The following is a 14,212-nucleotide window of genomic DNA, read 5'->3' on the forward strand; positions in this document are numbered from 1 at the left end:
TGGCCACTCTATGGATATCAAATATCTAGCCATTGCTCGCTTTTTTCTGCTAACAATGGTGTGCTCGGCGAAGGTCAAATTTTCTGGTTATCAGACCGTGTTGGGCGTGAGATTAGGCTCAGCTTGTAGGAGTGGTTTATTACTAACTGTACCAAGTATCTCTGCTTAAGGACATGTTTTCGAATGCCTTCGTAGCACAATATGATGCACTGAAAGGCTAAAATAATTATCCATGGATGTCTATTCTCAGACGCGCTACTTTCTTTCTTCTCTTTTTTTTTGTGTGTGTGTGTGTGTTTGGCGAGCCGTACGCAGAAAGAATAGATCTATTTATATACGAGGGGTTCAAGCCTTAGAGGGTCATGTTCACGTGTACTTTGTCGTATATATAGCGAGGCAGGAGATAGTATCACAGCTCTCTAGGAAGAAATCCAGGGTTTTCTCCTATTGCTTTCTACCAGCGAAGGAGACATTTGTATATCTCCTTTGTGTAATGCGAAGCGCAGTGCTGTGGTCAAAGACGCCCATCCTGAAACCTACGATGGGCTCCTCTTTAGGCGGAGGTCCTGGCGATAGTTATGGGTTTAAAACTACTTTTCATGTCGCCATCGCGATGAAATATCATGAAGCATTACGGATAAAATGGCACTGCTGTTTCTCTGTTTCTCGACACTGATTACATGTACCTTCAGCCTCTCGGTCGCGCAGGTGCTTTTCCACGATTATTCCAGTATGGCGCTCTAATAGACGCCTAGCGGGGTAGCATTAACTGCACGCTTTCTGCGCACACGAAATAGTTTCCTCAAATCCTCCATCATCCTAGTGCCATCAAAGTGGTTCCTATCTCCCTACATTTAGCTCATTGGTCTTAAATACATGTATGTAATTAGCTCTTCCAAATCATTAGCTGTAGTGGTGATTATACATAATTATATAATGTGCAAGTTGCCATACTAAAGTTAGCGCTTAAATTTTAAGGTCAGTCACCAAAATAGATTGACATATCTTACTATTAAATTTACTAAGATTTCAAGGTATCTTTATTTTCTTTTGAATCAGCGATAGTTTTCCTAATCAGCGAGCTGCGCTATGTGGAGAATGCTCGAGAATAGGGCCTATTTTGAAGCCCTTCAAGATAGTCCCATCAAGATAGTATCCTATCGTCACTTTTATGAATGGGACAGGGCTACCAGTACGGATATAGCAGGTGTTATACTGGGCGACACCCAGATTCTTTGATCCCCAGGTCGTCTGGAGGAGTCAAATTGAGAGTCAGTGGCCTTACTCAGCCACTTTTTGAGGAGTCCCCAGTCGGGATACGAATGGGCCCGTTTTCCAAAGATGCAATCGTACCATTTCAAAGGCCAAACATTAATGAGATACATTGGGTTGATGGGGTAGATCTATACTAAAAGCTTATTCGAGAACCTTTACCATTCCCTTCGCATTAAAACTTGGCAAGTGCTTACTGTGATTGCCCGTTCAGAGGATCAGCAGTGATAATAGATTCCTACTATTTTTCTACCTAGGAAAGCTCCTATCGCGGCGGTTCTTATTGCCATAAGAATATTAAGGAGCCTTGCCGCGCAATATGTCTATAGTATATAACGATATTCAATCTACGAGCTCCTGGAATCTTGCTGGTAGTTGCAGCCATGGCCGTCGTGAGTTCTCTAGCAGGACTATGTCTGGCAGCTATACTTTCTGTATTTGTTTTCCGATATGGCTTGACTTTTTTATTTTCTAATGTGCGCATTCCTCCCGGCGCGAAATTGCCGCGCGGCCCCAAAGGTATGACTTTGATAAGCACATGAATATGCGTGCATTTGTGCTAAGATGGATTGTACAGGCGTTCCAATTCTAGGGAATCTGCCTCAGATGCCTCTTGTGCATTCATGGCTAAGGAATGGGCAGACCAGTATGGTCCACTCTATGGCATTTCTCTTGCGGGCAGTCGTCACGTCGTTGTGTCTACCGAAAAAATCGCCAACGACCTCCTTCGAGGGCGAGGCAACATTTATTCCAGCCGACCGTATTTGCCCATGAGTGCCGAGCTGCTCAGCCGCAACTTGCGGCCTGTTTTGCTCCCGTACAATGATCTTTGGCGCAAGGGACGAAAGCTGATGCATAGCCTTGCGTCGGAAACCGTTGCTCCGGCATATGAGCCTGTCCAGCTGCGTGAATCTTCTCGGTTGCTAAAAGACCTCTTGGCAAACCCAAACAACTACGAGACGTGGGTCGAACGATTTTCGGCTGGTGTTGTTCTTCAACTGGCGTATGGTAAAACGGTCGAGACTGGCGATGAGCCAATCGTGAGAGATATTCTTGAGGTCGTGCATAATGTTGAGCGGTTAATATCTCCAGGGGCATATCTAGTCGATACCTTTCCTATCCTGATGTGGCTTCCAAAATGGCTGGCCCCGTTTAAGCGCGAAGGAGACCGCCTGCACCAAAAAGAGTTGAATTTGTTTCGCAAGAATGTCGACGACGTTCGGGATGAAATGGCCAATGGGGATCAAACGCCCTCATTCTGCAGAAGCTGGATTGAAAAAGAATATTCCTTTGGCTTGAACAAGAGCGAGGCGGCATATGTAATCGGTACAATGTTCGAGGCTGGTGCAGGCACTACGGCTGCTGCTCTGTTGTCCTTTATGCTGGTCATGGTGCATCATCCCGAGTGGCAGCGGCGTCTCCAAGAAGAAATCGATGCCGTGGTCGGAAACTCACGTCTCCCTAACTTTGATGATATACCACGCCTCCCAACGGTACGGGCAATTGTCAAGGAAACATTATGACGGAGACCAGTCACTGTTGGCGGCGTGCCCCATCAGCTCATCAAAGATGACGTCTATGAAGGTGTTTTCCTTCCAGCTGGAACGAGTATTCATCCAGTTCAGTGGGCGATCCATCGAGATCCTGCGCTATACCCAGATCCAGAGAACTTCCGCCCTGAGCGTGGCTGGAGCCCTCTTGGCCGACCTACCGCGAGCCTTTAACCCAGTTTCCGAATCTCCAGAACTTCAGCGCCTTCGGATTCGGCAGGCGTATTTGTCCAGGTCAAAGTATAGCGGAACGAAGCTTGAACATTGTAGTTGCTCGTATCGGCTGGGGTTGTACGGTTTCAAAATGAAGGGCGTGGAGGTCCCATTGTACGATTATACAACTGGCCTCAATGTGCAGCCTAAAAAATTCCATTTTAGTCTTGAACCAAGGGGACCTCACACCTTAAAGCTACTAACCGAGACACTCTAAGGAGCAAAGTAGTAGAAGATCCTATAATAGTACCTAATTACGATTGGCGATATTTATTTACTATATCTATGACTTATTTAGTACTAAGCAAGAGCATACCTTCAAGTTCCGATCATCGTGGGAACGGCAGATGTGACTGGGAGATCGTAAGGCTTTCTGGCTGTCTTGATGAGATCGCGCAGAGGAACATTTGAGATAATTGTGAGAAGTCTCTGTCTTATTTTCCCAATTCTGTTGAGATGGATACCACGAGTAGTTGCATGAGCGGTGAATCGCTATTCAAAGGTCCTGTCACAACCACACACATGTGTTTTGCTGGGGGCATACTTGCTAGCTCAAAGTTTTGTCAATTAAGAAGCGTCAAACGATGTTGATCAATAGTCCAACCAATTGACGCAATGCTTAATACTAATTTTCTCTTAGATCTGGCGAAACTTGGGTGTTGGAATGGATCGAAGATCGCCGCTTATACGGCCGGAAGAAACTTGCCGTATCCAACCACGGAAGACACTGCATCCGAGACTATGGCTCCCAGGCGCATGAAACGCTATGCAGATCTATCAATTGAATGCTAGCTACAACTGGAAGCTTGAAAGTGTTCAATTCATCACGAGCATACTAAGATTCAGCTGGCGCTTTAGAGTGCCGCTTTCACTATTACTTAGTCATTAGCACCTGATACTATGAACCTACTATTGGCCGCTATCACGACTAGCAGCTGTTACTATCAATTTGGCCATCAGCCACTACCGCTGCTACCTACTACGTCGATTTGCCACTGCCGCCATTTACTTATTGATCTCTATTCTTCACGATAATAGATTTTGTGTAGTGGCGTTTGGTCAGTTGTACGTGTATGCCATCAATTCGCACCATAAAGCATTGTAGTTTAGTACCCCCATGCTGTCAGGAATGTATAAAAACTTTGCTTATACAGCCTACATCTGTTCAAATGGTAACTATCATCTGTGCGAATTGTGCTCCTCCAGCGGAATAGACGAAATAACTCGCTCTCAGTTACGAGTGACATAGCGTTGTATTATATTTCGAGATAACATATAAAACAAGGCAAACTCAACGTTCGGGCCAACTCTCGCCATCATAAGAAGACGAGAATACCCTTTTTAGTTCAAAATAAAAAGAGTATCAGCACAGCTTCTCTACAGTAACAAGAGTTCCAGCAATGGCTTCGCCCGTCATCCACAACCGCGGTGGGCCCGTGCAAACGGCACATCCCGGAGTATTCACGTGTTCACAGTCAATCTGCTCAGATACCGGCTGCGTGGACAACAGTCTACAGTTTGAATGCATTTCGCAGGTCATGGAGGGATACGACATCTCTTTTCTCGGCTTGACGATGGAATGTGACGGGGATACAAGTGGATATCCGTATCTAGCCTGTACATGCATCGAGGATTTTGTCAACTGCGACGACAATGGTGCTCTTCAGGGCCAGGGAAGTCCCAGTGTCATTGGTGCAAATGGATACGCATCGGCTACCACTGTGGTTGGAAAGAAAGCAGGGAGTGCGCAGAATACACAGGCCGCACAGAGCCAAACAAGTTCAAAGAGTGCTGCCAATAAGCTTGGATGGCAGCTAAAATTTGGGCTTGTCACTTTAATAACAGCCGCACTGGTCCTGTGAGGTTTACATATATCACATCATCATTCACTGAGAGAAGTGTACACACTGAGAGAAATGTACTCATCTGGCATTCTAACACTCAAAACTCAAACGAACGAACATCAAGATTACGCTCATTATTGCGGCCGTTGCCATCGGCAAGTCTTGCGATTGACTATTGAACATTTGGAGAACATAATACATCGAGCTTATTTGTGTAACTTAAGACTCACCAGATATGCTATGGATGTTATAAGCAAAGAGCAAAGGATACTCAAACATTGAAGAGAGCCCAGAGATATTAATAACACCTGGCCAGATTTGATGACAGAAATTCGTGCTCATATCTAGAAACGTCACCGACGGCTGACACAACACCAATGTATCGGGCATAACCTAACTTTCGCCATAATCTCTAGTGCCATTGCCGTTTCAATGGACTAAAAGTAATCAAAAAAGAGCAAAAAAGAAAAACATACAACAGCCGGTGTTCGCCAGTGGTCACCCACCTGACTACTAATCTGCCGGTTAGTGGCTTGACTATGGGGGAGCAGACGGGACCCCGTATTTTCCACTACCTATGGTCGTATGTGCTTGGATCTACATTTAGTCTGCTTATAATGATTGTAGAAGATAAAGCAGACAATGCAGCTGTTTGCCTATTTGAGCATCTATAGTTAAAAACGTGTGGCGCTCGTTCTAACAGCCGCTGTTGCTGAGTGCCCATAATATACATGTAATCAGACCTTTTATCCCTGAGATACTGAAGTCTCAGTCATACAGTTTCGAGTTTGAACTTACGACACATTAAATAGTTGCCGAATTCAACGTTAAAAATTTCTCTGGAGTGAGAATAGCCTTTTGAATGAGAAGATTGGAGTCTTCATTGCCATACTGCTTTCAGAGCTTGTGATGATTCCCAACAGGCGATGTAAAGAAGGAAGTTCTCTACAACAGCACGGGACGTGTATGCAATCTAAGCTTTTGACTTTTTATTCTGCATAACGATGTTTGAACGTTGTGGTTTTGAATTCCTACGTTATGAGATTGGCATCAATTGGCTTGGCTCTTGGGCCAGGTTTCTATTGCAAGGTTGTTTTAGTAGGGCAAGCATGTTTATTTTTCTATTTATATATATAATAGCGACCAGCCCAAAGCATCGAAAAAGTCTCTCCAATCTACCCAAATATACAAACAACTCCTATCGCGCAACCCTTCTCTAACAAGGTCTAATTGAACAAGTTACAGAATCGTGTCCGGAATAAACCCAGTAGATCTCGAGTAAACCAACAGCAGACTGAATCAATAAGCTGCTTAAATTCCACGCTCCCGCCCCGCTTGGGGACATTGCTACGGTTAGATCGATCCTTCGCGCTGCTCGGATTACAAACTAAGCCCGACCGCAGCGAGGAGGACTTAGTAATGTTAAATTTCCTAACGCCGATGACTCCTTCGCCGTACAGTTTTTCGTTTGGGTTATGAAGAAATACATGATTCCAAACCTTGCATTAAAATTGCTAATTACTGGTCAAATTGCCGGGTATACGGGAACTCCACAGCTACTTTAATACCTTACTTGTACACATGTCTCATGGGAATCTGGATTTGGCTTGGAGCCTCATATCTAATCCATAGAAAAGACCTCCTTTTCTATAGACCCTTTCCCTCTGCCCAGGCTACGTGTATGCATATAAGTATCATAAGCTTCCCTTCATCTAGGAAGAATGGAAGCCGACTAGTAACTCACAATAACAATCACCTCTATCATTACGTTTGCCACCCTTGACGCTCTAAAGACAGAATTGAGCCCACATACTATTTCATCATGTCATCATTCAATAGAATTGCGGTCTACGGACATCGTGGTTGGGCGAGCTCAGCTATCGTGGACGCACTCATCGCGTCCGGTGCGCCAGTGAAAGTGCTCTACCGTCCTGACTCGGATGTTAGTCGTCTTCCGAATGACTTGCCTAAAGTTGCAGTCGATCTAGAGGATGAGAAAGCTCTTATTGGCGCACTAGAAGATGTCGATATCCTCATGTGAGCTGTGATTATGGATGTCTCATTATGCCTTCACTCATTGACACAGATCCCAGCTCCTTGGTCGGCCACGAAGGTGTTATAAGGCAATATAACTTCATACGGGCCATTCCGAACACAAATGTCAAGCTCTTTGTGCCATCTAACCTTGGCTCTCGCGTTGATGAGAAGAGGGCGACTCTTCCTGTACTAAAGGCCAAAGCTGAGGTAGAAGAAGCTTCCAAAGCCGCTGGCATACCTACCACTGTGGTTCTGCCGGGTAACTTTGCTGAGTCGACATTTGCCTCTCTGTATGTATCCTAATTAGATTCAGTAAACTTCAAGGCTAATCTGGATTACCCGCAGTCTTGTTGGGATTGACGTTGACGGCAATCGAATTGTTTATACCGGTGACAGCGAACACCAGAAATTGAATGTCTGGTGAGTCTCGGGTTATATCGGACTTCTACGAGAGTCTGCATCTAATACGCTTCAGCACGAGAAAATATATTGCCGCAGCTTACGCCGCAATCTTTGCAAAGACCCCAATCTCTCAGCTTCAGGATCGGAGCATTGGGCTTTCAGAGTTCATCGTTACTGGGTCTGAGGTCGCTGCGGCGCTGGAACGCAAGCATGGGGCACCTCCCCAGATCTTTCGGCCGAGCGTCGAGCAGGTTACTAAGGAAATCGAGGCTCGTCTGCAAAATGGTGATAATTCTGCGATACCGCTTGCATATCGCCTGGCTTGGGCGACCGGCAAACACTTGGAACTTGTGGGTAATGATATTTGGGATGTCGAAGGCTATCAAAAGACAACACTCGATAGGGTGGTTATGGAGGGTGATGTAGAGCCGTATAAGGCCTTTCCACCTCAGTTTGCAGCACTAATAGAAACAACATTCTTTTAGTTTTATAAGCATTAGGTATAAGAATGAAACAAAGAGGCCTAAGACTAGTTTTAAATCACCTCCCAACGCCAAGGATCCTGGGCAAGACAGTGAAATGCTCTCATACTTGGGGTTTATTCGTACTGAATTGTAGAGTTTGAACCTAATGAATCCCTATTGTATAAGTCTCTATTTCTTTATAAATTCTTGTTGATACACTGGGGTGATTATCCTAACTATAGGTAACTTGTGACGAACCAGTCTATATTACATAGTATATAGTTTTCAAGGTAGTGAGGCCTGTCTGCAACGACTTAATCTCTCTTGACTCCTAATTGTTTAACTGTCCGTAATCCAAGCACACTTAGCACACAAGTCATTGCCATGGCGGCGAACATGGTCCAAAACACGGCACGATACCCAGCCATGAGGGCATTGGGTGAGGATTTATCAGCCTCAGGAGATGCATTGGTTACAGAGGTGGCAATGAGCGAGGTAACGGTTAGACCAATGGCTGTACCCAGCTGTGCGCAAGTGTTGAAGACGGCTCCGCTCAAAGCCTGCATGTGTGTTGGGAATACGTCTGACACGACGAGGAGGCCAACTGTGAAGAGGATATCGCAGCTCAATGGGGTCAGGATCTGCATGCAGTTAGAAACGCGTCGATGTTGTTATAGGACGTTTGCAGCGATGAACAGTATCTATGATGAATATTATGTATCACTAACCTGAGCGAAGAAAGCATCGTACCAATATGGCCAGTGAGGCTTAATAAGAGCCATGAGAAGCGGCGCGACTGCACTGATGGTCGAGGAGATGAGTACAGACCACATGACTGGCATACGGTTTACAAAGATGCCGGTCGATATGTTTGTTAATGCTCCAGAAATAAGAGACGGGAGAATCTGCAGTGAAGCATGCAGCGCGGATTTCTGCTGAACTTGTTGGAAGCTGGAGAAAAGGTCAACTCAAACCAATAAAAGGACTGCTGCCAGCGATTGATGACTTACAACAGACTGCTATACAACTCCATGCAGTTGCACACAGCCGTGGTGAGTAGCACCATCAGGCAACAACTAGTAAATACCCAGTTTTTCCATAGTGAGTTGGGGATAAGTGCATTGCGCTGGTGCTTTTCCCGGTACTGCATCCATACTATAAACACAGGGATCAAGATGGCACTGATAACTAGAAGGACAATAGTAGATGCTTTGTGAATACTGTGGATGTCGGCGGATAAGACTCTGAAGCTCTGTATTAGCCACGCTCAGGAGTGGTAGACTGATGAGGGGTCCTTACGCGAGAACATAGGACAGCATCGCCAAACTTGCAGTCCCAATGAGTGCCCCAATGATGTCAATTTCTGTCAGAATCCTGGACCAAGCTGCTTTCCCTGTACGGACTATGTCTTTTGGCAATGCCCAAATACCGGCCAAGAATAGAGCGAAAGTGGCGGCTGCAGCAAGATAGAATGCGGCCCTCCAACCGGTGCTGTCGGCGAAGACACCACCGAGAACTAGACCAAGAGAGAATCCGATGGGACCAGCAAAGCCTAAGCACGCGAAACCTAGATTGCGCGGTCTTCCCTCCTCCAAGCCAGTCGAAACAATGGAGACGGACGAGGGGACAATGATGGCGTTTGTGACGCCCTGCAAAGCACGAAAGGCAATCAATTGGCCACTGGATTGGGCCAAACCGCAGGCCATGGCGGTGATGGCGGCAGTGAAGGCCCCTACCAAGCTCATAGTCTTTGTGCCAACCACATCGGCAATTGAGCCGGCCAGCAACAGACATGAGCCTGCAGTCAGGTAGAAGACTGAGGTAGGCCAGACAAGCAGTCCCTCGTCGATATGCAGGGAGGCCGCCATGGCTGGTAGGCCGACAACGACGACGCCATTGCAGAAGCTGCTAAAGAGATTCAAGCCCAGCAGCTGAGCAACAACGATCGTGGCTCGAAATTTCGACTGGACAATGGCCGTCTTGGTCTCTTCTGCTGATGTAGCGGGCGAAGAGCTGCTTGACGGATCCGACAATGCTTCGGCCGATGCTGATGCGGGGTTACCACCGGCTTTGGCAGGCTGGAGCTCAACCAATTGCGGCTCGGTAAGTACTTTGGTTGCCATTTTGCAAGCATGGACAGCAAAAGCGATGCGATTTGTTCGAATTCCCCAGGCTGTGAAGTATGAGTTAATAACTCTTAAGGGAGGGAATGGTTTGGCCGGGGGGGCGGCATGTACCCGGAGCAGGTTAGATCTCTTCCACACCCCAGCAATGCAGTATGTACTTATACCTCGACTGACATGAGGTTGCGAATCCACTTTTCATGTTGGTTGAGGTATGTATATCCACCAATCTAGGTTTTGTTGGCTGAATGGTGGTTATATTGTAACTACCTACTCATATAACACACAGATAAAAAACCTAAACTTATAACAATTCTATTTCAATAGCTTAATATTATAATAAAAAATTATATAGTAAATTACATAATAAAGTATATATAAAATAAAACACTACTTTGAAATTGCAATTAAACTGGATAAATATTACTACAAGCCATTATTATTAGGCTATATTATTATTACATTCTAGCTGCAAGATGCGCAATTGGTCCACTTGCTCCGGGCCGCTGCTAAGCTCCTCATCAGCCCTGTCAGCACTTTGAGCGCTGCTCCATACTCCACCATTGGCGCCGTGGATCCCCGATACCCGCGCCTTAGCCTCCCTCACTTCTCTTGATTAAGCATCATGTATCCAACTCGGGCCGTCGAGGATTGCAAGGATTCAAACGACGGGATCCTTTGCTGGAACGACACATCCCGCGCAGCACAAGGAATGGTGGCGGATCCGCACTGGTTGCAATTGCAACCTCCACAGACGCTCATGGTCCACTTTGGACAGTATTTCAAAATTGCGTTATACGAGGCCTCAGCAGCTCAGCTCGAAGCATGCATACGAGGAGCGTGGATGCCATCATCTTTCTAGGCTGAAGCTGTCATCCTTCCATTATCGGTGTCACATCTCTCAATCCTTCAAGAATGAAAAGCAATAGGCAGTAATCCCCCTTACACCATCTCCAAGAAGGGCCGCATGTACTATATGCAGCAGGAACTAAAGAGTTGAATTTCTTCCTCGACGGCACGCGAATGCAGAAGCGATGGCGGCCGCTCAGAGTGGCAATGTCTTGCGGAAACCCGCTACCATCAAACATTTTTTTTCCTATTGCGGGCTGCACACATGGCATGGTTCAACCTCTTTTCTGTGAATTGGCTCAAGTGAGCCTATCATTGAGGTTGATTCTTTCAACCATGATATACCGACATTAGAAGCATTGGATGTGGTATTTGATAGATGTGGTATTTGATAGGCCAGGTTCGAACGACCATATGGAGGATTCTGTCACGATAATGCTGCGAAACATCGGAACACGTATCACCTTTTGTGGTGATGTTACCTCGCTTTCGCGTACCTGACATGCCTTGAATCTGACATGCTTTTAATCTGAAATTAGGCAACTTGGCTCAATGGATTGTGCTAGTTTCCATCTTCCTGGTCTTGACGCCCGCTTCTCAGCCACACAGCTCAACGAAACGGCTAGCATGTGGCCAGGACGCAATCCTATTGGCGTCAAGTTTTGTATCACCATCGTGTTTGTTGAGCGAGACATTCACATGAAATAGGCACTATTACGCAACAAGGGATTGGCGTAGGAATAAGCACGAATTGCGTTACACATGATGAAGGGCAAGTTTTTCATCCTTCGGCTGCACGACGGGACGACGTACATGTACTATTGAGTCAACCAGCTTACGCATCCTTCACACCAGCCTCCTATGTGACATATCCACCGTGGAGTTTTTGTTACGCCATGTGTGTAGTCTTGAGATTCTACAGCAGGTCATGCGATTGGTGCGAATGGAAATAAGTAACATCTAATGTCACTATTTTATAGACAGCATACTCGTCACGTTGCTAAAATCTCTTCTCGTATTTCAACTGCTATTAAATTGAGGCTAGCACATATCGTTATACTTCTCTCACTCGGATTTCGAGTCAGAACACGGCCGGTCTTTCAAATCGTTACCGATTAAAAAATATTTCACCATGTCTTTCATAAAGATCATTGTCCTTTTCTCACTCTTCACTGCCTTCCTCTTGGCTCGGAGGTGGCGTACATGGTTCGCAGGTCGAGCCAACAGCGTCATTCCCTTGGATACAAATCAGAGATCGAGACTCCAGGCCAAATTGGCAGAGCGGGTCACGCTATACAAAGAGATGTACTACAAAGTACAGAACCTCGAAGAGTTTCCAGAGGTTCTGCCGGCAGCAAAGGAGATGCTTCTAGACCTTTTGGAACAAGGCTTTTCAATGGCGAAATACAAGCCGCCGACCCGCAGTATTCTAGACCTGAAAGAGTACAACCAGGTAGCACTGGACAAGTTTCTCGAGGCCGAACGTCAAGAGGTCTCGGATGCATTCGAGTCGTATGTCAGGCGAAGATCAGCTGGGTCTCCTCGAGAGCTGTTCAATACCAAAGAGGACGCGGTCCAGTGGCTTAAGCGACTTGCCCCCTTGAATTTTATCGACGGAGCCTGGTTATGCCGTATTCACAAAATCACGACACCCTTTGTGCTCAGAGACATTACCAAGAATGCATGGCAGGTGTTTTCCGAGGAACTAGGCGACGGAGACGTTGAGAAAAACCATGTCTTGATTTATAGAGATCTGCTGAGAAAGCATGGCGTTGATCTCCCGGCAAGTGACTCGATCGATTTCATCCAAGACCGCCATGGACTAAACGATGAACAAGTGTGGAGGAATTCAATTGGGCAATTGCTCATTTCCCTTTTCCCCAACGAGTTTCTGCCCGAGATCCTAGGTCTAAACTTACATTTCGAAGCATTGGCACCTACCGGGCTAAAAGCAACCAAAGAATTCCCTGAAGTTGGCATCTCAGCGTATTACTTTGCCCTGCATATATCCATCGATAATGCTGATTCGGGACACTCGGGAATGGCACTGGCCAACATCGTCGCCTTCATGGATCTCATGCGCAAGACTGGCTTGATGGACTGCGACCAGGCGTGGAAGCGTATACAGGCCGGATATTTGCTCTCGCAAGCCCTTGACGAGAGTGAAACGCCGGATGTGTATGAAGAGAGATTGATCCAGATACTCCATCGCAAGGCGAATCTTGCACGCAAGATCCACTGCACCAGTCGAGCCCGCATCGGTGGAAAAAGTCTAACAGAATGGTTCTCGTCGCCCTACTACGCCAACGAGAAAGGGGACGAGTGGAAATACGGATTTCTACACGCCTTGGCTGACTCAAGACCGTGGGTGTACAGAGGCAATAGCAGTAAGAGTCTGCTTATGAAAGAGCTCTCCTGGACTGGTAGGATGTTTGGCGCATTCACCGATAGCGAGGTCGAACTTTTGCGCACCTGGATCGATTCTCTCCAGGAAAAGGATGCCCGTCCAGGAGACGCTTACTGGAAAACTGTCGGAGGGCACTCCCTTTTGGAACACTCATTTCTACCCCCACGACAGGATGTGGCTGTTACCCATCCAGTCTTCTCCCCCACGCAAGCATGCCCTTCCAGCGACTCACACGACTTTGTTCCACTACCGGCCTTGCAAGTCTCTCAGATCAGACCTGATACCATACTTCCACTATGGTTCGTGCATTCTTGCGTGTTAGAGAACATGGTAGCATCACCGTATCAAACGGCCACACCGTTGACGGCCAAGATCCTCCAAATTATCCGTGCTGATATGGGCTACAGCCCGGAGAATACGGGTATTGCGGGTATGGATGAGCAGTTGTGCCGTGGATACCGCCCAGATCTCATTGCCCTTGGATGCGAAATGGCTCGTAGACACAACTTTCCTGAACCGACGTGTCTGGGCGATATTATTGGGCCATTGAATGAAGACTCTTCCGCTGTCACGAAATTTGCACACTCTTTGCTCAACTGGTCCATGCGACCGCAGAAGAACGGGGCATTCCTGCTGGGTCTGGCTCGCGCGTTTCTCGACATGGAAATGTTGGTAGCTGCAGATGAATCATTGCTGGCTAAAGGAGATAGAAGTTACCTGTGGGAAGTCATTGAACGAAAGAGGGTCGGATTCGAGGCTTGTTTGGCGGAGCTCAGCTCAGATCCCGTCAAGTCTTGTGACTTTGTTGGCGGTTATGAGTATGGACGAGCGGAAATTGAGAAGATACTGGCATGAGCGGTTACCACTAGAGTAGTATATCAAAATATGTAGTTTATAAAAGCTGTGGCCAATATTGACTAGAGGTTCAATGTCTTTGTCTTATGATTTTTATTTCTGCCAGTCCATTATTCATGCACTATACATTATGCAAGATTGTGTGTTACTAGTGTCTACGGCTTTTTCACAGATTGAGATTGAGACTGCTCCGGCA

The 14,212-nt window shown here is 46.5% G+C and overlaps 5 protein-coding genes across 5 annotated transcripts; 4 read left to right on the forward strand and 1 right to left on the reverse strand.

Annotated features, from left to right (window-relative positions):
• Positions 1–1,655: 1,655 nt before the first annotated feature.
• GGI43DRAFT_431564 (cytochrome P450) lies at positions 1,656–3,252 on the forward strand (the record flags this gene model as incomplete). The annotated part of the gene is made up of 6 exons (XM_083209425.1): positions 1,656–1,791; positions 1,850–1,887; positions 1,920–2,765; positions 2,832–2,880; positions 2,955–3,118; positions 3,181–3,252. The coding sequence occupies 6 exons, from the start codon at positions 1,656–1,658 to the stop codon at positions 3,250–3,252; spliced, it is 1,305 nt and encodes a 434-aa protein (XP_083055817.1).
• Positions 3,253–4,331: 1,079 nt separating this feature from the next.
• Positions 4,332–4,904, forward strand: GGI43DRAFT_431573 (uncharacterized protein). The gene has a single exon (XM_083209426.1). It carries the CDS (start codon positions 4,436–4,438, stop codon positions 4,895–4,897), a length of 462 nt encoding a protein of 153 aa, XP_083055818.1. The 5' UTR covers positions 4,332–4,435; the 3' UTR covers positions 4,898–4,904.
• A 1,669-nt stretch (positions 4,905–6,573) lies between these two features.
• On the forward strand, positions 6,574–7,899 carry GGI43DRAFT_267438 (uncharacterized protein). The gene is made up of 4 exons (XM_083201039.1): positions 6,574–6,916; positions 6,973–7,206; positions 7,262–7,336; positions 7,392–7,899. Exons 1-4 carry the CDS (start codon positions 6,702–6,704, stop codon positions 7,801–7,803), a joined length of 936 nt encoding a protein of 311 aa, XP_083055819.1. The 5' UTR covers positions 6,574–6,701; the 3' UTR covers positions 7,804–7,899.
• Positions 7,900–7,933: 34 nt separating this feature from the next.
• GGI43DRAFT_417680 (major facilitator superfamily domain-containing protein) lies at positions 7,934–10,203 on the reverse strand. The gene is made up of 4 exons (XM_083207450.1): positions 9,082–10,203; positions 8,793–9,026; positions 8,511–8,733; positions 7,934–8,423 (listed from the first exon to the last, which is right to left on the reverse strand). Exons 1-4 carry the CDS (start codon positions 9,903–9,905, stop codon positions 8,097–8,099), a joined length of 1,608 nt encoding a protein of 535 aa, XP_083055820.1. The 5' UTR covers positions 9,906–10,203; the 3' UTR covers positions 7,934–8,096.
• A 1,465-nt stretch (positions 10,204–11,668) lies between these two features.
• On the forward strand, positions 11,669–14,090 carry GGI43DRAFT_267472 (iron-containing redox enzyme family protein). Its single transcript, XM_083201040.1, has one exon. The coding sequence runs from the start codon at positions 11,887–11,889 to the stop codon at positions 14,014–14,016; it is 2,130 nt and encodes a 709-aa protein (XP_083055821.1). The 5' UTR covers positions 11,669–11,886; the 3' UTR covers positions 14,017–14,090.
• The last annotated feature ends 122 nt before the right edge of the window (positions 14,091–14,212 follow it).

The sequence above is a fragment of the Trichoderma evansii genome (assembly GCF_050947405.1).
Source record: "Trichoderma evansii strain SZMC 28006 chromosome Unknown GGI43scaffold_31, whole genome shotgun sequence".
Classification (NCBI taxonomy): domain Eukaryota; kingdom Fungi; phylum Ascomycota; class Sordariomycetes; order Hypocreales; family Hypocreaceae; genus Trichoderma; species Trichoderma evansii.